This window comes from Lissotriton vulgaris, chromosome 2_1 (genome assembly GCF_964263255.1).
Source record: "Lissotriton vulgaris chromosome 2_1, aLisVul1.2, whole genome shotgun sequence".
Taxonomy (NCBI): Eukaryota; Metazoa; Chordata; class Amphibia; order Caudata; family Salamandridae; genus Lissotriton; species Lissotriton vulgaris.
In genome coordinates this window covers 697,733,709-697,755,817 of record NC_141687.1, presented here as the reverse complement: position 1 = coordinate 697,755,817, position 22,109 = coordinate 697,733,709, and the positions used below count along the sequence as shown (strand labels likewise).

General features: G+C 43.8%; 1 protein-coding gene across 4 annotated transcripts in view; it reads left to right on the top strand.

Moving 5' to 3' along the window:
• USP47 (ubiquitin specific peptidase 47) overlaps positions 1–22,109 on the top strand; it is a 1,494,847-nt gene that overhangs the window by 530,706 nt on the left and 942,032 nt on the right. For all 4 annotated transcript variants that reach the window (XM_086955947.1, XM_086955945.1, XM_086955948.1 and 1 more), the window contains one exon: positions 11,544–11,620. In XM_086955947.1, coding sequence (XP_086812073.1) covers positions 11,544–11,620 — 77 coding nt within the window. The remainder of the gene's footprint in view (positions 1–11,543; positions 11,621–22,109) is intronic.

Here is a 22,109-nt window from a genome sequence, read left to right as displayed (position 1 = left end):
CGGGTCCTCAGACCCCGCCACCAACTCACAGATTCAATCTCAGAGATATGCAGAGTCCTCTCACGTACAGGTCTCCCCACTCCTCTAATACATCCCGCCTTGATGCATTAAAAGAAAACATGTCAGTTTGCGGATATGACCCAGTACCCGGAAAAGACGATTTAATGATATTGGCATCATTACGGTTAAGATCCGCTACGGATAGCTTGTTATGCTATGCAGGAATGAAGGATCGTCTAGACAGAATATATGAGTTCGTTCAGACAGGAAAGGACTCTGACAGTATTAAGGATGCCATGGAGAAACAGAAAGTTGGCATGCAAGCACTGATACTACGATTTTTCATAAATTGTCTAATAAGAGAACGAGACAGGCCCGGAACAGATCAGAGTGAATTAGACGCATTGAACAAGTGGGGTCAAAATATAGCTGATGGAAGACATGACAGACAAAATTGCATAGACTCTATGTACAAGAAGATTAAGAAAGCAGTGATAGCAGTACACCAGAAAGAGAAAGAAAAGGTTTCCTCCGAGGAGGAAGAAGTACAGGAAGAACCCGAAGGAAATGTAGGAACAATAGCATATGTAGGTAAGGGAACTTACCTTAGGAAGGGTATCCGTCCGGAGAGCAAGAGAGTTTTCTTCTCTGCCTTAACAAATCCGAATTCTGCTGAGCATCAGTTCCAGGAAACTGATAAAAGGCTCCGAGACCGAGTTGGGTACCATGTACTCAATTCTATGGATGAACAAGAACTCGCCCGATCGGCTGTATCATGGGCTGAAAATGCAGACATATATAATGACGACACGGTAGCGCAGACATTTCTGAACCTCTCCCCCGACGAACAGAAATTAGCAGGTGTATACATGATTCAGCACCTTCTCATCAAATACAGAAAACATTATTCTGATCCAGGTCCCTTACACGAGACACTAGAAGCACTACTGATGGATAGATGGAGAGGTCTAAGCACTAAATTAATTCAAATAATTCTAGAACAACGACACAGATATGATACCTTTGTAAGCTCTGAATATGTTCCCGCCCCACCTCCAGAAAGGAAAATGTACCACATGCAATGCGGGGGTGGTATTGAAAGTCAGAACCCCTTACGAGAAGTGCACCCTGTTATGGGTGAGGATAAAACCTTGAAACGCGTGTATGTACACACGCCTCTGACTAAATTAGAACTGCTAGAAATGAAGAAACTAGTACCATGCCATGATAAAGATCCTGCAGGTTTCCATAGAGAGCTTAAAGACATGTTATTAATGGGGGACTACACATATGATGATATCATGAAAATGTTGAAAGTATTATTGCCTACGGGTATATTCGAGAAATTAAAGGAAAAGGAATGGGAGGTGGGAGACACAAAGATTGCCTGGGCAGAAATAGAGGAAGAAGAAAAGAAACGGGTCCCAGGGTTAGGCCTTGGGGACAAAACTAAAGCATTACCAGGTTTGATAGTACAGGTCCTGCCCAGATTATTGACAACTAGAAAGGAGGATTGGGATGCAATCTCGTCCTGTAAACAGAAACATGATGAAGATACTAGTGACTTCTATTCAAGATTCGAGAAATGTTTTATTATTAATAGTGGCCTCCAGCCAAGTAGCGAGTCGTACCCACATCTTTTTGTATCAAAGTTAGTCGAGAATTCCCTACCGTTAGTTAAAAATAGAGTGTACAAGGTTGAGAGTACATGGCAAGCAAATACGCCATCCCAGATGTTACAAATGTTACAATATCATCAGAACAGAATTAGAGAAGAACAAGATCAGGAACAAAAACGCATAAAAAACACAAAGATGAAAATGTTAGTAGCTCAGACAGTCCCATCCGACGGACACAGAAAGGGTACGACCCAGACAAGTCACACTACAGCTCCTGTTAAAGGGACATGCAATTATTGCAAGCAGCCAGGTCACTACGTACACGAATGCCCAGTTCTGAAACATAACATAGCGACAGGTAAAACTAAAGAAAGACCGCATCCGCCTAGACAAGACCATAACCAGCATCAGTCTACACAGAATACACAGCCTATGCATGCTTCCTCGACTCCAGCACAGACCATAGCAGTACCGCAGCCACAGCCCATTGCCGCAACTCAGCAAGTGTCACAGCAGATGTACCAGTATGCCCAGTCTGCTTACCCCGAATATTCCCGATATACATGAAACAGCCTAGAGAGGGAAGGTGGCTTGCCTCTTATTGAGATTCCTGTAGATCAAGAAGGTCCTTATGTACACAGTCAAGTATTGGGAAAAGACAGAAAGTTTTTAATTGACACAGGGGCAAGTCGCACTACAATAAGTCATGATGAAGTTCCAGGGGCACCCCTCTCAGGCTCACAGAATGTTTCCCTGGGTTTTTCAGGACAGCCTATTGTAAATGAGGTATCCGAACCAGTCCCCCTGGCTGTGGGTCCATTATCACGCGTTACAGACCTGTTACTCACGAAATCATGTCCAGAAAATCTGTTAGGAATTAAAACATTGAAGGCTCTAGGAGCTATAATATGCTGTTCCCCGGAGGGAGTTAGACTCTTTCTGCGGGTTTTCAAGGGTCATTATGTTTTGCGTGAGTTTGATGTCAGATTGAAAAATGTACCAGATTACTTGTGGGCAAAAGGCCCAACTGATGTAGGCTGCATGCACATTACACCATACCGCGTTACACTCAAGGCAGGTGTTGTATTACCCAGAATCAGACAATATAAGTTACCACCCGATGCTGTAGTGGCTTTACTGAAAATCATTGAAGAGCTCATTGCCCAAGGAGTGGTCGTCGAGACCGACTCCAATATCTGTAATTCACCCATCATTCCGATTCTTAAACGTACTGATCCCAATGCACCGCCAGTATATCGGCTGGTGATCGATCTTCGAGAATTAAATAAATGCATTATTCCACAGTATCCTGTGGTCCCCGATATCTCCTCTCTATTGACTGCTATTGATTCAGAAGCAACGTTCTTTACTGTAATTGATCTCATAAACGCCTTCTTCAGCGTGCCTATTGATCCAGAGAGCCAATATCTCTTCGGATTCAGTTTAAATGGACGCAGTTTCAAATTTTCGCGCGCACCTCAAGGATTCACAGAAAGCCCCAGCATCTATAGTCAAGCACTGAAAAGACAACTAGATTGTATCCAAATGCCAGTTAACACCGCTTTACTGCAATACGTCGATGATCTGTTGATCACCGCACGAAGTGAGCCCGAATGTGAAAAAGCATCACTGACCGTTTTACACTTCCTGGCCGACAAGGGACACAAGGTGTCCCCTTCGAAGCTACAATTCTGTGTTCAGCAAGTTGTGTACTTGGGTCACTTGCTGTCCAAAGTGGGGAGACAGCTCACTCCCGATCGCATTCAGTTAATTGCAAATATGCCACAACCCCAGACACAAAAGGAAGTGCGGGCCTTTATAGGCCTCACCTCGTACTGCAGACAATGGATTCCCCAGTATGCATTTCTAGCCAAGCCACTTATCCAGTTAACGACACAGGAGGCAGCGACTTCGACTGCCCTCCCTTGGACTCAGGAACACACACAAGCTTTTGAAGACTTAAAGAAAGCCTTATGCCAAGCACCAGTTTTAGCGACACCATGTTACAGTAAACCGTTTACACTTTTTGTTACAGAACGTGACGGTACAGCGTTGTCTGTCCTCACTCAAGATCAAGCAGGTTCACATAAGCCTTGTGCTTATTTTTCTAGTACATTGGATTCAGTAGCCCAAGCACTCCCTGCGTGCTTAAAGTCAGTAGCAGCAACAGCGTTAGCAATAAGACAAAGTGATTCAATTGTTTTAGGTCATCAGTTAACAGTTCAAGTACCACATTCTGTAGAGGTTTTGTTAAACAGAACCCAGACTCAACACTTGACTATAGCACGACTGACAGGTTATGAATTGACACTATTCCAGCCACACATAGAAATCAGACGCTGCAGTATCCTGAACCCCGCAACACTATTACCAACAGTTATGACAGATCCAGCCCCACATGATTGTATAGAAATCATTAATGCAGTAACAAAGCCTAGACGAGATTTAACAGATGTTCCATTGACAAATCCAGACCTGACACTTTATGTGGACGGTTCATGCATGAGAACAAGTACAGGAGAGTTAGTGGCCGCGTATGCCGTGACCACTGAAACTGAAGTTAAAGAAACACATCGTATTGACACACTGTCTGCTCAAGCAGCAGAGCTCATCGCTCTGACCCGAGCCTGTATACTAGCCAAGAACAGAAATGTTAACATATACACTGATTCCCGTTATGCATTCGGAGTTGTACACGACTTCGGAGTCCTCTGGCAAGAACGAGGTTTCCTGACCTCTCATGGGGCCAAGATACAACATGGTCCCCTCATTCAAGCGCTGTTAGAAGCCATACATTTGCCCTCGGGCATATCAGTCATGAAGTGTAAAGCACATACTAAAGTTACAGATTCTGTTTCCCAGGGTAACGACCTGGCAGACCAGACAGCAAAACATACAGCACTGACTCACATCCAGATTACTGATGTGACAAAGACAACAGTACCGACAAAGTGTATGACAGTTAGAGATCCCGCCCTAGACGTAATTGACATTCAGACACATGCTACTCCAGATGAAATAAAGAAATGGACTGAATTAGGAGGGATTCAGACAGATCAAGGTTGGCTGACGAAGGGAAAATCTATATGGTTTCTCCCTGACTCAATGGTTCAAGTCATGATAAATACAGCACATAGCCCGGCACATCTAGGAGAGAAGGCGATGTTAGACAGTTTACAGAATCTCTGGTACAACAAACACTTACGAGCAGCAGCAAAACAGAAAGTGCGTACTTGCATGATCTGTTGTCAGTTCAATCCAGGTAAAAGCGTCCCTGTAGAGCAAGGAGGATTTCATCCTCCCGATCACCCTTTTGAAGTCCTCCAGATGGATTATATCCAGATGAACAGTTGTCGAGGTTTTAAATATGTCCTTGTAATTGTTTGTGCTCTGTCCCGCTGGACCGAAGCATACCCAGTTCCAGACTACACTGCTCCGACCACTGCCAGACAGTTGGTTCGTGAATTCTTCCCACGATACGGTTTGCCCCGTGTCGTGTATTCAGATAACGGACAGCCGTTCTCGTCCGAGTTGATGAAACAGGTTTCCCTTTTGCTAGGATATCAGTGGAGGTTCCACTGTGTCCGACATCCCGAAGCAGCAGACCTTGTAGAAAGGCATAATCAGACACTAAAAATCCGCCTTGCCAAGATCTGTCAGGAAAAAGGGGTCGACTGGATAGTCGCCCTGCCCGTGGCACTATTCTACATGAGAATGGTCACCCACTCAAGATCAGGGCTATCCCCGTACGAAGTGGTCTTTGGCAGACCACCGAATATGTGGGGGACGCCCATTCCGAAGAAAATAACTGATGTTGATTGCAATATGTTGACAGATTACCTTGCCTCCTTGATGTCTGCACTCCAATCATGTCGTTCACAGGTTGCCGCAGCCTTCCCTGACAACACCGATGTAAAGGCGCATGAGGTCCGTCCTGGGGACCTGGTACTCGTCCGGAATTTCGACCGGAAAAGTCCGCTGGAGCCCCGTTGGAAGTCTCCGAAGACCGTCCTCCTTACAACCAGGACCGCCGTGAAGATAGAGGGGAGAAAGGGGTGGGTCCATACGAGTCACATCAAACTTTGCAATGAACTAAAAAACGGACTAAAACAGGACTCTGACTCGTCCACCCCCACCAAAGACTGTGTTGAAAGAAAAGACTTTACCGTTACCGAACGAGAAAAGACTCCCCAAGAACTGTACCGTATGAAGCTCCGATCTAGCAAGTCAGACAGTTTAATTGTTTAAGTCCTCCCCTAGGTGAATCGGTTAAATAGTTTCTGACATGTATCCCCTAGATCGAGATAGAGAGAGAGAGAGAGAAGCAAAGAAACGTACATACTGCAAATCACTGCGTAGTCACTGTATAGTGACGTTGTTAATAATGTTTTTTCTAAGTATTCTAATTATTATTGCCAGCATTCTGCTACCTATATATTGGCCTATTTTCAGGCGTGAACAATCCGTTTATAATGTCTCTGCTGAACACACTTTTAGTGAACTTCCTGCACATGAACTCTCTTACAGACTTGCGCTGCGCAACAATACATTCATTAGTATGTTACATCACGCCCATCAGACAAATAATGCTACAGACTGCTGGATATGTGGCCGACTCCCTCCCTACCAGAATTACAAGGGAGCTCTGCCCCTCTTTCCGTACCCGTTTACTCACAATGGCTCCTGTGGGGCATGGTTTAAAATAATTAATTCCTTAGATCCTGATATTGCTGTTTTCGATGGGGGCTGGGTCTGGGGAAACTTGAACTTAGTCCTGCTCAACGTCTGTTACCCTGATAAAGAGGGACTTCCCACTCGAATAGGAACTGATCTAGAAAATGAAGTATATGGATTAGGTAATTACACAATTCGCCTTATGATCCTTACTGTTGAATCCGAAGCTGCTCCAGTTCTGCCCCATATGTTAGTATTACCAGTCACAGGTGAACTATGTGTTAGCAAGAAAGGTTCAGTACACGTAGGTCATAGTAAATGCACTACTGTGGTCGAATTCAGTGATCATGGTAAATCATCCTTTAAGGCTATAAGTCACTCCTATTTTGTTTGTGGTCATACCGCATACATACGTTTGCCTCCAGATTGGGATGGTACCTGTTATATTGCATTCCTTCTGCCACCTGTTTTTCTAGCTCCCCCAGATTACCATAGAAATACGAATCTAGTACCGAATAGACCCAAAAGAGATATTCCACTTGTCGACTACACAGAAACGGCATGGGAACAGTACACTGATTTCAATAAAGGATTCTTTTTCTTTCTAGGACCTGTCCAAAACAGTAAACTAATACGCAGATTAACCAGAACACTTGAAGCAGTAGTACATGAAACTGCCTCCGCCTTAGGTAACTTAACAGAGGAGCAATCTGCTATACGGGTTGTTGTCCTTCAAAATCGTCTCGTAATTGACGTCATCTTGGCAGATAGAGGTGGAGCCTGTAAGGTCATCGGGTCAAGTTGCTGTGTTTTCATCCCACAAAACGCACCATCTGTCTATCAAGCTATTACCCGTCTGCATAAAATTGCAAATCAGATACATCAGAATCCAGGCACCTGGACTTGGTCCGGTTGGTTCTGGACTACGTTAACAGCTTGGGGATGGAAGATCTTATCATTCCTAGGCATTGGCCTTGTTATAGTATTCAGCTGCTGCCTGTGCCTACAGTGTGGGCCAGCGATATGTGGACTATGTGCCACATCGTGCATTGAACATTCCAGTTGTCTCTCGAACAGTCAAAGAAAGAAAGATGAACATATAATGTTACAAGAACAAACCGATCGATTTATGAGGATCGATATATCATGAAGGGTCCGTAGGGAACAAGGAGGGAATGAGGTAATATAAATTTTATGGTCAAGTTGTGTTCCCTAGCGAGTACCCCACCGACTCCATGTACGAGTTAAAGTGCATGTAACTTCCCTCCTGTGTCAGCTATGAAGACGCAAATACATTTGCGTCCAACGTTAACATGTCCTCTTTCAGACCCACCATGAATGGGTTGAATGGTCCGTTCCCAAGTATGCTATGCCAACGTCTTTTTGTAGTGTACTCCTTCGTTTTTTCAGCCCTGGCTGAAGTAGGCCCTGAATCTCTGCTACCAAGCCTCTTTTCTGGCTTCTGACTCCGAGAAATCTCTGCCCAGGCAGCCCCCGTACCCGTGAACTCTGATTTACTTCTAGCGCGGCCCTCCGTGCTCAGCTCAGCCTGCTGCCTGCCAAGATTGACTATAACCTTCGAGTTATCTGTTTCCCTCCCCGAAAATACATTCCAGCCTGCTAGCTTCAGTAAACATCCTTCCTCAGCTACAGGGCTAAAGGGCCGACCTGTCTCTATGCAAGTAATTCATAGCTTCTGTTGCCATGCTTCCATGGAAGGCCCCATGCCCCCACGCTTCTCATACAGACACTCAGGCGCTTATACACGCACTCACAGCAAGTATAGAATAGCTTCTGCTCTAGAGACCTTTCTGCCCAGATAGCTTAGTTCCTAAACATCAGATATCAGATATGATAGAAGCACAAGTTGATCTGACATGCCAGACTTCTGTCTCTTTCCGTCAGAGTAAATGTCAAGTCCCCTACACCCCTCTAATTACACGTCATCCAGCTGCGCACGCATCCAAGCTTCCGATTTCTGCTGACATTGCCACATTTTCGGTTGGTGCCACCCCTTTGTGACACCTATCAGTGACGTTTCCAGAACACACCTCTAGTTCACGCCTCTTGATTACGCACATGTACCACGTGTAATACTGTTATCTTGTCTTCTCTCAGCTGTTACGCCTTCTATACTGTTTCCAATGATGTAAAATAAGTATATAAGCTATGTACTGTTAATAAAATGTAGCGCTCTATCCCTTCTGACACCCTGTGTGGTGGTCAGAACATGATATCTTGGCCATGACCATTCCTTTTTAAGGAATAAAACCCCTTAGAACTCTCACACCACGGACTCTGTCTTTTTTCATCCGATCTGAGTTATTATTGATTAAGTACTTACCTGCATAGAAATTAAGAGAGTAAATTAATTATTTACATCATCAGGGCTATTCCAATTTTGTTGTATGCCTTTCGGCCTGGCTTCGGCAGCCTCTGTCTTTCAGAGAGTTATGGTCAATCTGCTGAAGGGAATCAAAAACGTGGCCATATTCCAAGATGACGTTCTGCTGTTCGCTAAGGATCAACAGGAACATGACATGGTGCTGAGCAAAATTTTTTCAATTTTCCAAGAACATGGTGTGGTCCTAAAAAGGGACAAGTGTGTGTTCTCAAAAGACAAGGTAGAATATCTGGGTCACACCATCTCAAGCGAAGGAGTCACACCGAGCTTGGTTTAAGCCATTGTTGATGCTTCTGCACCTAAAGACAAAGCTGGTGTAAAATCCCTTTTAGGTCTTACTGAATTTTATGACTGCTTTATCCAAGACTATGCTACGAAGATACGTCCCATATCGAAATTGCTACAGGACAAAAGTGAATTTGTGTGGGATGATGAATGCAAAATTGCCTTCCATTGGATTAAGGAACAACTGAGTACTGTCAAAGCCTTGAAACCTTTTGTACAGGATGTCCCATGCACTCTGACTGTGGATGCAAGTAGCTATGGTTTAGGGGCTGTCCTGACACAGATGGTTGGTCAAAGCGAACACACTGTAGGATTTGCATCCAGGGTACTCAGAGAGGCAGAGACTCATTACTCTGTTATCGAGTATGCTGGTGGGGCATTGAGAAATTCAAAAATTATCTGTCGGGGCGTACGTTTACACTTCAAACGGACCACAAACCGTTGGTTGCTTTTTTAGGAAATACCAACAGCCGCAGTGCTACACCTCGCATTGCACGTCTAGGATCAAAATTCAACTTTGAAGTAGTACACATCGCTGGGGGAAAAAATTTGAGGGCTGACGCATTGTCACGTTTGCCCGCAACTACCAGTCAGGACATGCAATGTATTGATGACTGTTGTTATGACGAAAAGGAGGATTATATCATAGCAAGTGTGGAATTGACAAATTTATGTACAGTGGGACAGGAAAGTTGGAGGGAGGCTCTAGCTAGTGACGAGGTTTTGAAAGAGGTGATGAAGTATATTACCCAAGGGTGGCCAAGGGAAAAGAATGTGGAAGTGGCTTTACAACCCTATGTGAATGTGAGCGAAGAGCTTTCGATTGAAGATGGTCTGGTATTCAGGCTAGAAAAACTTGTTTCACCCGTGAACATCAGATCCACTCTTCTAGCCAAAGCTCATGAGGGGCACCTGGGAGCCACACTTACCAAACGTAAGTAAGAGATTACTTTTGGTGGCCACAAATGGACATTGATGCAATGGTGCAAGAGTGCACAGTTTGTTCTTCTAGTGACAAATGTCTTCGCACAGTCAGTTCCCCTCTCACGCCCATTCCCCTTCCTGGTGGTCTGTGGGAAAAACTTGGCATTGATATGTTAGGACCCTTCCTTAGTCTACCTCAATAATGCAAATTTGCAATTGTTATGGTTGACTATTACACCAAGTGGCCGGAAGCCAAGTTCGTATCTAAGGTTGACTCCAGAGAAATCATTGACTTCATGAAAGAAATATTCATGAGAGAAGGGTTTCCCCAATCCATTATTTCTGATAATGGAGTGCAATTTGTATCAGCTGAGGTGGAAGAGTTTCTTAAAGAATCTGTCATGGCTCATCACAGAAGTTCTCTCTACCATCCACAAACTAATGGTTTGGTGGAGAGACTCAATAGAGTTATAGGTGATTGTGTCAAATGGGTTATAGAACACAATAAGGCGGTTACCCAATGTGTCAGGACGATGTTGTGGTTCTATAGGACCAACCCCATTCTTCAACAGGAGTATCTCCTTTCGAACTATTGAGAGGTAGGAAACAATGTACAGAATTTAGACCTGCTTGGATGTCTTAAGTGGCTTAAATCAAATTCCACTCCTCAAGAAATGGATGAAAAAGTAAGGAACAGGAGTGCTAAAGTCCAGTCCAAACAAAAAGAGTACTTTGATGAAAGGAAGCGGGTTAAAAACAGAGAGTTTGCAGTGGGTGACTGTGTCAGGGTAAAGAAACAAGGTTTTGTAAAAAAAGGTGAATCCAAGTTTGAGGAAACTGTTGTGGTGGATAAAGTGTGTGGAAGTGCTGTCCGGGTCAAAGGAAAAGACTGGAGGAATGTTAACAAGGTGGTGAAAGTCAAAAATGTTCTAAATGATACAAAGAGTTCCATTTGTGGAAGAGATGTTCCACATAGCATCTCTGAAGGTGATCTCTGTGTTCGAAGTTCTCCTCCTCTTCCCTCTACTGTCAGGAGGAGTACCAGAGCAGTCAGAATTTCAGTTAGATACCGACAATAAGTCCCTCTTCCCTACTGTGCCCTTTTCTTGGTTTCTTTCTTGGTTTCTTTCTTGGTTTCTTTCTTGGTTTCTTTCTTGGTTTCTTTCTTGGTTTCTTTCTTTCTTTCTTTCTTTCATTCTTTCATTCTTTCTTTCATTCTTTCTCTCTCTCTCTCTCTCTCTCTCTTTCTCTCTCGCCTCTGTTTCTCTTTGTTCTAAGGAAAGGAGATATGTAGTGGGCTCGCCTGCCTCTCGCACAGGGCGCGCAAGGCCTGAAGAGTGTGTCTTGTGCCATCCGTTATGACGCGCGAGACAGTGACAGTTGGTGTCGTTGGGCGAATCGTATGTTGTACCTGCCATCGTAAGACGTGCCTGTGGGAGCTGTAATAAAGACTTAACTTATCAACACAGTCGTTCTCTGCGACTTATTACATATTACTTGCTATTTTATTGAAATATCCTGTGTCCCATAAGAAGCTTGCTCCATTATATTTTATTATTTGTCATTGTTTGTTTCTTATCCGGATATAATGTCACAGTTACTTAAAATCAACATATATTTATAACTTATCCCGACAGATAACCCAGGAAGATATTAAAAAGACTTACGGTGGATCTACGGGGAGCCGAGGTTACTATTCTAGTGCATTTGCAAGGTCTGTCATTTACATTTATTTATTTATTTTTAGTTCTATTTGGGTTACATATGGGTTACATTTGATAGTTGAAATGGAGTGTTGTGCGATTAAAGTAGGACTTGTTTTATTCAAAATTCAGTCTTTATGTTTAAAGAAAACAGTTCAGAGCATCTGAATGCTGTTTCTTTCTTTTCAATAAAAAATGTGTGGTGATCTTACCTCAGTCCTGCTCAGTAATACTTTATAAATCCCAACTGGAACTGTGTGATATCACATGTTTAGATTGTCAGACAAATTATTAAAAAAACATGGCTCTCTAAACTGTAGAGAAGGAATGGCTATTTTAAACTCGCATTTCTTGTGGAGAAATGCAGAATAGTGGACACTCTGAAATGAAGAACACTGCCATTATCTGGAAGAAATCATTTAACCCTCTATTGACAGCTGGATTTTTTCTGTTTCTACAGTACTTTTGATTTGACTTACAGAGCCTTACTTGTAACCAAGACACGGCCATGCATGCATGAATATGGATTTTGTGTGCATTGTGTACCAAGCATGCAATGACTGTGACACTGTCTGGATCGTGGCGTTATAAAACCGATTCCTAGAGTATTCCATTGATTGGGAGAACCAGTTCTACTTTGCTTCTAGTGGTACAAAGGTTCTGGCCAACTACCAATTGATTTCTCCTCTTCTATGTGTGAAACCGAACAGAAGTGTGAATATGCCAGATGCTTGGAATGAAAAGTTAGCATGCCTCTGTCCTCTTCAACTTTCATTTTACAATCCTTATAGGCATAACTCTCTTCCTTTGTTTTATCTACAAATCCTTGTAAACACATCCAGTTTTTATTGTAGACTGAGAACCGACTAATAAGTCTGCACCTGTTAACAGATGTGCAGGGGTGTGATCCTAGCCAATGTTGCAGTTTCTCAATTCTGTTTTATGAGTGGATATGTTATATTCCTTGAAAAAGGTAATGCTTGACTTGGAATAACAAGGGGATCATGTGACTGTTTTGCCAAAACATACAGCCATGTTACTTTGAACTTTGTTTTGGGAAAATTTTGAAGACCAAATGTTTTCAGCCATTTGCTGTTGCCTAAAATCGAGCATGTATTTGTGCAACACTTAAAACAGAAGATAACACAAAGTGAATACAACTTTAGACCAATTTCTTTAGCAATTGTTTAGCTCACAGGAGTGCTCTGGTGCCTCCCCTTACACCTGTAAGGTTTCTCCTCACCCTAGTTTGCTACATGCCCCTGCCGGACAGAAGGGGATCACCCAGAGCACCCTAAATACACAGAACTATTCCTTACCTTTTTCATTACAAGGATTACTTTTCGGAGTGCAGCGGACCTCTTTCAAGACTCTATTTCTTTTTCTAACAGGTCTAATCTCCCTCAAATGGAGCGCAGCACTCCCGCGTGTGAGGATCACTACGCCTCAAATGTAAACTTTAAATGTTTCCCAGACCGTAGTGAAAGATTGCACTGAACCTATATTATTGGAGAAGAAGTCTCCTATCATAGTGGCTAGCCCCGCTGTGAGTACCGTGACTAATAAAGAGTAAATAGGGAAACGCCACGTGAACGCAGATCTTCTCGGGGAGTGATACTGTAGTGCGAATTGAACCGGGGAATGGTCGCAATACGTGCGCGGGGGTGTGTGTGCAGGTGGTTACCCTCGCCGCTAGCCTTCCACATTTAAGCCAGTAGTCTATACAAGTGTGGGTGTCACATGCAGAAGAATAATGGGTGTACCTTCTTGTGGCGGGGAATTTGTACCACCAAACATCAATGAGACTCTCCATTTGCATGCTATTATGTAAGGCCACTGCGGCAGCCACTGGGCGGACCCTGGAACCTGTAAAGTGGGATCCAGAATGCAATTGAAGTCCCCTCCCCAGACCTGTGGAAGACCTCTCCACTGCACCATTTTATCCTGGTGGATCATCATAATTCAGGCCGTATAACGTCACTAATACGAAGGTTAAATCTTCTTTTTTACGGAGTGCCCCTGCAAACCTGCCCTGCTGGTCCTCGTACAAACCTGTCATTTCCACCCACGCTTTTTTGTCCACCCATAACAGGACTCCCCTGGCATGAGAAGTAAAATTTGCCGAATAACATGTTCCTTGCAATTTATGCTGCACCTCTCCACTACGCTCTGGGGCTAGATGGGTCTGCTGTATACAGCAATGGACACTGAGTGTCTCTTTAGGTAGGTTCCTATACGTCTAACCTTCCTATTATTGTTTAGGCCGCGTATATTCCATGTCATGAGTTGAAGAACCTGCAGTGTCAAACCCTCAGCAGCCATGCAATGTGTTGGTGTATCATACAGGATTGAACTCTGTCTGCTATGCATACTGTGCGTATAAAAATGACAAACCTTCAGCATCACATATAACCATACTATTAAAGCAAAGTTCCCCACCCATGCCACGAAAACCCACAACTGTCACAGCCATGTATACCCCTCCAAAACACCTGAACGACAATAAAAATCCAAGAAACAAAAGCCATAATGATAGTGTGATACATTTGGGGGCAGATGTTACCATCTAAACTACCTCCCTATTCCACTGCGTCAGTTCACTTATTTGCTAATAACTGATGCACATATCACTGAGAGATGCAGCGTGACCCCAATTGAGTACCATGTCAGATGGCCAATATCAGTCACTCAAGCTATAGGTAAAGCAATTTGCATAATGGGACAATTCCAATCAGTGCACTCGGGCCTGGCTGGCACACAGCAACGATGACCCCCCCAATACAGTACAATATGTTAGCTGCCAATAGGCCATCCTGTCATTTTGGGATACAAGTCCAACAATTTAAGCTTCTACAGTCTACGTGCCTACTGCACTTGCAACGTGAAATCCGGGAGAAGGGATATTTCAGATCTGTTGTGTCTAAGAGTACCTAGCCTAAGCGCTTTACGTAGGTCGGCATCACGATCCCTGTAGTTCAGGATATGCACGATGATGTGACAAGGAGCCGCTCTACATACTGCTCCATGTTGCAGGATTTGGCCACACCTAGGATGCGAACGTTGTTTCTCTAAGATCTCGCTTCGAGATCTTCGGTTTTGGCTTGAAGGGCATGCAGTATCCTATCCCTTTCCTTGTCAGACTCCGCGTCCGCACGTACCACATCTTCCAGATTGGATAACCGTTGTTCCTCAGTGTCGAGTCTATCCCTGTGCTTGTGTTGTCTTTCTGACATCCGATCCATGCTGAACGATAGCGCATCTATTTTACTGTCAATTTTCGACAAACGTTCCTGTATACACTGCACAAAGGCCGAGGCACCTAAAAAGTATTCCAGATCTGTACAATACAGGATGTTTCGGATGTTATGAAAATTATATTTCATATGAAATAAGGATATACTGAGGAAAACAGAAATCCCCTTATGGACTTCCTTTCTTAATTTTTTGGTAGCTAAAGCCTATTGTACAGATCTGGACTACTTTTTAGGTGCCTCTGCATTTGTGCAGTGTATATGTAAACCTCAAGGCGGACTTGCATCTCCCTAGAGTGTTGATTTGGTCTCCTAAAAGCAGAGAGGGGCTGTATGCTCTAACAGCACTACAGTGTACAATATTTTGAATAAACTACTTCCCGATGGATGAAGTGGCTAGATGTGCATTTGTAAAGTGGCATTTCTGCTTTGTTTTACTTTGCGTAAACTTTGCTGTATAGTGCGGAACGCAAGCTTCACGTCTGTCAGCCTCCGCTTCCGGGTCTGCTGACGCTGCATCCTGCTCGGCAGACACAGGATCTTTCAATCTGGGAGTTTTGCGCAAATCAAATGTAGTTTGGGTTGGATCTTGTCGGTCTTGCCCATGTTGTGGGGGTGTGGACGATAACAAGGGCGCAGTTCCAGAGGTACTGAGTATCCAATGCTATGCTGGACAGTGGCTCAGATTTGTTAAGGTATCTATGCAGCGTATACCCCTGGTTTACTTATTGGCACTTCACATGCACTACTGCTTGCTTCCCCTTTGGTTGATTAGGGGTCTGCCAACCACCAGTGTCTTATGCCCTCTCAATTGTTGTACCTTGTCTGCAGAGGTTGTGGACCTGCACGTTGCCCATGCACGTGGTCACATGGTGTCCAGTAGGCCAACTCCTGTTGGTCTTGCAGTATTGTGGTGTCAGCACAGCATGTGCAACAGTGCCCCCTCAGAGTTACTTGCAGCGTAGAGCCTTTGAGACCTTCTGGCTCCGATGTGCAGGAGGATGTGCCGGACAGGAGGAGGTCGCACTTCTCATAAAAGCAAGATTCGTCACCAGTGCCAGGCCGAGTCCGGTGCGGGCCTCAGGAGCCGTTTTTAGGATTATGCTCCTCCCGGACAGTGTCAGGCTCTGTCCCCCAGGTAACGCAGCCATGTATGCCTCTCGCAGGAACCCGCCGGCTCGCGGATGGCACCACAGCCCACTCCGCTCTCAGGATGCTACCCTCTTGTATCAAGGGTCCGATCGCCGTATTACTCCGTACCCACGAGGCTGCTGTGGACGGACTGCGCAGTGGGAGGGCCTCACACCATAACGGATGCAATGTGCGTCGTCCATGATTTCTTCCTCTTGGCGACACAAATCACGATCGCACCGGGCTCGGTTAATAACGCTCGGCAGCGGCGAGTCAGCGACACCTTCCAGCCAGGTCAATGGCTAATTAACATCACAGATTTTTGAGGATTTATGGTGGCAATCTGGAGAGCTGCTGTAACTCGCGGCCATTTCGGAGTCAGGCAAACTCCGCCCCCCGGGTTCAGCTCTCTTAGTGTCTTAATTGGTCTATACATTTAGTATTCTCAATGTTGTGTTAAAGTTGCGCCCAGCATATCTTATTAACATGCTTTTAATTAGTCTTCGTTGGTGCACTTCTTTCACACTAATGGTGGTGATTTGAGAAGACTTCAAACCTATTCTCCTCGGGGAGGAGCTACGCTAGCAACCAAGATGGCCGCTTAGGCTCCCAGCTCCGCCGACCTCCGTATCCTGCCAGAAGATCCTGTCAATAATTCTGATTTTATGCCTGACCTCCGTGTAGATGAACCGATGCTCACTCCGATGGTGCAATTCCGAAAATGTAATTCGCTTGGGTGACGGAGCTTCGTCGAGTTGAAGTTTGCGGCCTAATCCAGCAGGAGAGCCGGGGCCTCGAGTTTTGACCTGGCCGTGTCGAAGTTGAACAACATCGGCCGTGAGTGGCAGTCAGGGTCCGGTCCACCGAGGTGGAGGTTTTTTTCTTTACCCGATCACGACTGCGCTCATCTTGCCTGACCAACATTGAGGGAGGAGTGACGTGGCACGATAGTGTTCGGGGGTGGAGGTCCCTGACCCGTGGACCCGGTGTGGCCTGGCCGGTGTTCGGTGAGTCGGGGTCTTTGCTCTCGAAGCGAGATACATATTGTTGCCGTAGAAACTGACCAGTCCCCTCTGACGCGGTCCGTTCCGCTCCTGTCTGTTCCCCCCGAAGAAGCCAGCACCCCGGGGTAAGTGAACATGATCGTTGCTGAGCGTGGAGAAATGGACCAGACGGAGAGTGAGCAGTCGCTAAAGACGATATTGGCAGCCATCGGGGCATTTCATTCCCATGTGGATGCCCTGATTCACAAAATGATGACGGGCTTATTGGTGTTGGAGTGCGTGGAACCGGACCCGGTTACATCTCAAGTATTACCGCAAACTATGATTTCAGCTACGACCAGCTTGAATCTGAACGAGAGCCCCGTGCGACAAGAGGAGCAGCAGCCCTTAGTTGGTCTTCTGGAAAATTCTGAACCCAGTGTTTTGAGCACATTGGCATACCTACCATCATCGCTGACTTTAGGAGAATCGATTTGCGTTCCCTTCCCGGAGAACCTTGTGGGTGATTGTCCTTGGACTTCTGTTCCATCCTTTCCCTCTTTAATGACTTTCCGATCTTGGAGAAAGCTACATTGGGACTATCCGTCCATGAAGGAGTGTTCCTGTGCTGCTGAAGTTCTTGGCAACTTGCTGACTGAATTGTATTGTACTGCATTTATTCCGACTCTTTTTTCGCTTTGATTCTCCTGCTGAAGTAATGGGAGCGGTTCACATAATGGTTCGGAAGGGCCAGGGCTGAGAGTGATCGACTGTAGTTGGTATCACGGCCTTAATGGATGTAGATTATGTGGCTGTTGGTCTCGCGGGAGGTTGGGCGGTGCATCACGGCTCCCTCTAATTTCTCTTTTGTTAATTATAGATATTATTGACTTTTCATCATAGAGGGTGCTGGTCTCTGGCACACAGTTTCTCTTTTCTACTTTTAGAATTTAGTTAGTTGGGGCGACAGGCACACTGCTAGTGGGGATTAGGCGATAGCTGTTGCAGGGGTGCAGAGTGGGGGATTGGGTTTTTTGTTTTCTTTCTGTTATCGCTCATATGGTTTCCCTTTTTTTCAATCTCTTTTTAAGTTTTTTCTTTACTAGCAATATTGTCGAATATCCTGATTCTGTTTTTCGAATTCCAGTGTCTGGTCGCCATGATTCTTCTGCTGTTTTGATTTTATGGCTGGGAGGGTCTTGAGGGTCCACATTTAAATTGTCTATTGATTGTAAGGTTGCAAGTCTTATTTTGTATTCATTACCGTTGGCCTCTCAGGGATTCTTCTGTTGCTCCATGTTTATCCTGCTATCAATCCTGTTCACCCAATTATCAACATATGTATGTATGGCACCGGATATGTCTGTTCCTTTTTTCTTGTTTAAAATAATAAAAAGATTTATATAAAAAAAACTATTCTCCTCATTTGAAGATGCAAGAAGAATGACGAAGAGGGTGTTAAAGAAGGTTTAACATTACATATCAAAATGAACAACACTAATTGTACTTCTGCAAAATAGAAGTCAGTCACTAAATTAAAATGAAACTGTATCATGTATTATTATAAGGGAGCCACACATTTTGGTGCATTTACTGTTTTATAAGGATCCAGGTTGGTTGTTTTTTCAGGACGTTGGAAAAACAAAAACTGATGTCTGGAAAGCTTTGATTAATCTCAGTCACTGGTAATAAGTCTTGCCACATCATAGTCAATCTATTATTACCCATTATGCCACTCTAGACTGTGACCAGCCATATGCACATCAGTCTTGGTCCTGCTTCAGTAGAATTGGCTTAGCCTCAGTGTCAGACCATGTCCCCTCCTTACAGAAACACAAGCAGTGCAAGACTAGTTTAAACTTTTTGGGAGTCTTTAGTGAGATGCATCTTCAGTCCAATGACTGTGAGCATGGGACTTATGCCTTGGTATACCTGTTGTACTTAGGGCATCTCAATTAGTAAAATAAAACTGTAATGGAGGTAAAGCTTAAATAAATCTCAGCCATTGAAAATTATTGAGGCTGAATTTCACTCCATTGCGTTTCTGAACTTTATACTCTAGAGGCATTGATCAGCATTATGCAGATCAGTCTTGGTTGGGTGGTTGGGCTCCTTAGGAACTGTCCAACTCTCCTTATGAAGATTTACCGCCAGATGGGAACCCTGCAATCTTCAAAGCAAACATGATCCCTCTGGCTAACATCATCCTCGCGCACAACATCAACTTCCCCTATGAGTCCTGTGCCAACGACACACGACTCGTATTCTCCACCCCCCCCCCGCACACACACACACACACACAAAACAGCTTCATCGTCTGGATGGCCAAATCGCTAACTGAATGAAAGCCAACAGTCTCAAGCTTAACACCGACAAGACTGAAGTAGTGATTTTCAAAAGAACACCTCACCATGGGACTCCAAATGATGGCCGACCAATGTCTGACCTTAACCCACTGCACGAACCTCTGAATAACCATTGACAGAAAAATGAACTTGACCCAACAAGTCATCGGCCCTCACTCTATCCTGCTTCTACACTTTGAAGATGTTGAGGAAGCTCCACAAATGGCTCCTAAACAACACTATAACAACTTTTACTCATACCATAGTCACCAGCAAGTTGGACTACGGGAACACCCTCTATGCTGGGATCACCAAGCAACTCACTAGAAGACTACAAACCATCCAGAACTGGATTTCAGTCATTGTTGGGAAAGGTAGTCTATTACCGGTAGATAAGTGAGAAGATTTGCAGAGCTGAACTACCCAGGGTAAAATTTGGGGTCATACGGCATTGGGTTTCAGGAGATTATTGGGATACATCTCCCACAATGTAATGTTGTCTAGGTCTGGTATTAGCCAAGACCTTTTGATTTTAGTAAACGTGTCTGTATAATATATTTATTTATAGTGGCTTTCAGCCAGCCTTCTTCATCCATTGCTCTTTTGTTGTCATTCACATTTTTCTTCCTCACACTATAGCTTACAGGATGGGGCAGTGGTTCAGCCCACATAAGCCATTATCTACTTCACTGTAACTGATGTCATTCAGCCCTTTCACAAGAAGCACATTCACAAACCATGTACTCCCCTTCAGTGCCTCAAACCACTTTGTCAATGTGTATTTTTGAGACCAAAAATATATTTAGCCAATGTGTTTTGTAATTTTTTGAAGTTTTCAATGTTGAAACTTTTTTTAATGAAATAAAATATACATCCCTATTTGAGTATCTCATTTGGCAGCCAGCTCAAGGAACATCACTAACTACCCTCTGCATGTGACACCCTGTCGACATACTTACCTCGTTCCCATGAGGTGAACCATTAATGCAGTGTTTCTTCTTTGAAATGTGAAATATTTTTGTGATCTAAAGATGGCTTCAGATTAAGTTTTTTTTCCCTATCCTCTTTTACTAACCCAGACATGGGGAGGAGAGAACATAGTGAAAATAGAGCTTTTGCCAAATTTTAAAAAACACTAACTTAGAAGTGACGTCTTAAACTTAACTTCTGCTACCAAACGGTGCATGTTGTTCAAGAAACCAGTTTGATACAGCTCAGCTAAATCAAAACCAGTCATTTCATGCAGGGCTTGATTTGCATATTTATACAGCAGGTCCCTCATTAGAAGGGTCAAAATCTTCACAGTGCCCAATTTCTTTCACTTTGCTGCATTTAAACGCTACACATTTCAATTTTGGCACTTCGGTCACACAGAACGTTCTGGATTTTTAATTTTTTTTTAAACTGAGTCATTCAACTTCTGACAGACTTGAGGGCCGTTTTCCGTGAAAGGACAGCGGTACTGAGGATCTCCTGTGAGAATAAAACTAAAAACAGGCGATCATAAAATAAACGGGACAAACACAAGTGGTAATCTGCTACTTTACTCTTTTTCTGTAAACTCAGAATTTTCCTTTCTGAAAGCTATAATCTATTTTTTGGCGAAGTTATCAGATTTTTCATGTTTAAAGCCAATTTGGAAATGTAAATCTACACAAAGGCAATTTCAATTCTGTCTTCATACAACCTTGTCCAGCACTGCACCAAAGAGATATACGTCCACTGAAAAAACAATATATTTCTAGTTAGGTGTTGGAATGAGACACAAACTAACGTTAAAAAAAACAAATCACAAAAATTCCTATGTTACAGTTTAATGAACTAACTAGAACTTTCTCCACCATCATGCACTGCTTATGAACACCGTGAGTGATTGGGGCGGGCAAAGTTACACTTAGTTAACTATTTATAACTATGTTATATTAGTTAACTATTTGACTGTGTTGGGTTTTGTCAATGTCAGCTCATGCCTCATTCCAAAGCCTAACTCTGTCACTATATATATATATATATATATATATATATATATATATATATATATATATATATATTACCTACTGGCGGTCGCCAGTAGGTATATATAGTTATGACCTAGTTACCATAGTAAATTCCGAACATTCTATTGGGTATAACTTTGGTGCCGATTGAGGGATCTGCCTGTAATTTTCCTTAAATTTGCCTTGCTGTGCTCCACTCCTTCCCTGAAAGTTTCGGGGGGATTCGTCAAGCGGGGGCCGAGAAAAAAGGGGGGTCCCAAAACGTGTTTTCCCCATGTTAATTTCCGTAGGGACATTCTGACAATGCTACAGCTCGAACGGTTGAACGGAATTGTACCAGATTTGGCAAAATGGTAGGGACTGGTATGCAGCAGTGCCTTTTGCATGTTTGGTGTAAATCCCTCCAGTAGTTCTTGAGAAAATTGAATTTGAAATTTTTCAAATGACATTTTCTATGGGATCATTAGACACGGCTACAGCCCGAACGGCTGAACGGAATTACACCAAACTTGGCAATATGGTAGGGACAGGTGCAGTAGTGCCTTTTCTATATTTGGTGAAAATCCTTCCAGTAGTTGTTGGGAAAATAAATTTGAGCAAATTGTATATCTATATGCTCTCAACATTCTATTGGGAATAACTTTGGCACCGATTGAGGAATCTGTGTGTAATGTTCCAGAATTTTGGCCAGCTCCGCTCCTTCCCTGAAAGTTTCGGGGGGATTCGTCAAGCGGGAGCCGAAAGGGAGGTCCCAAAACGTGCTTTCCCAATGTTAATTTCCATAGGGACCTTT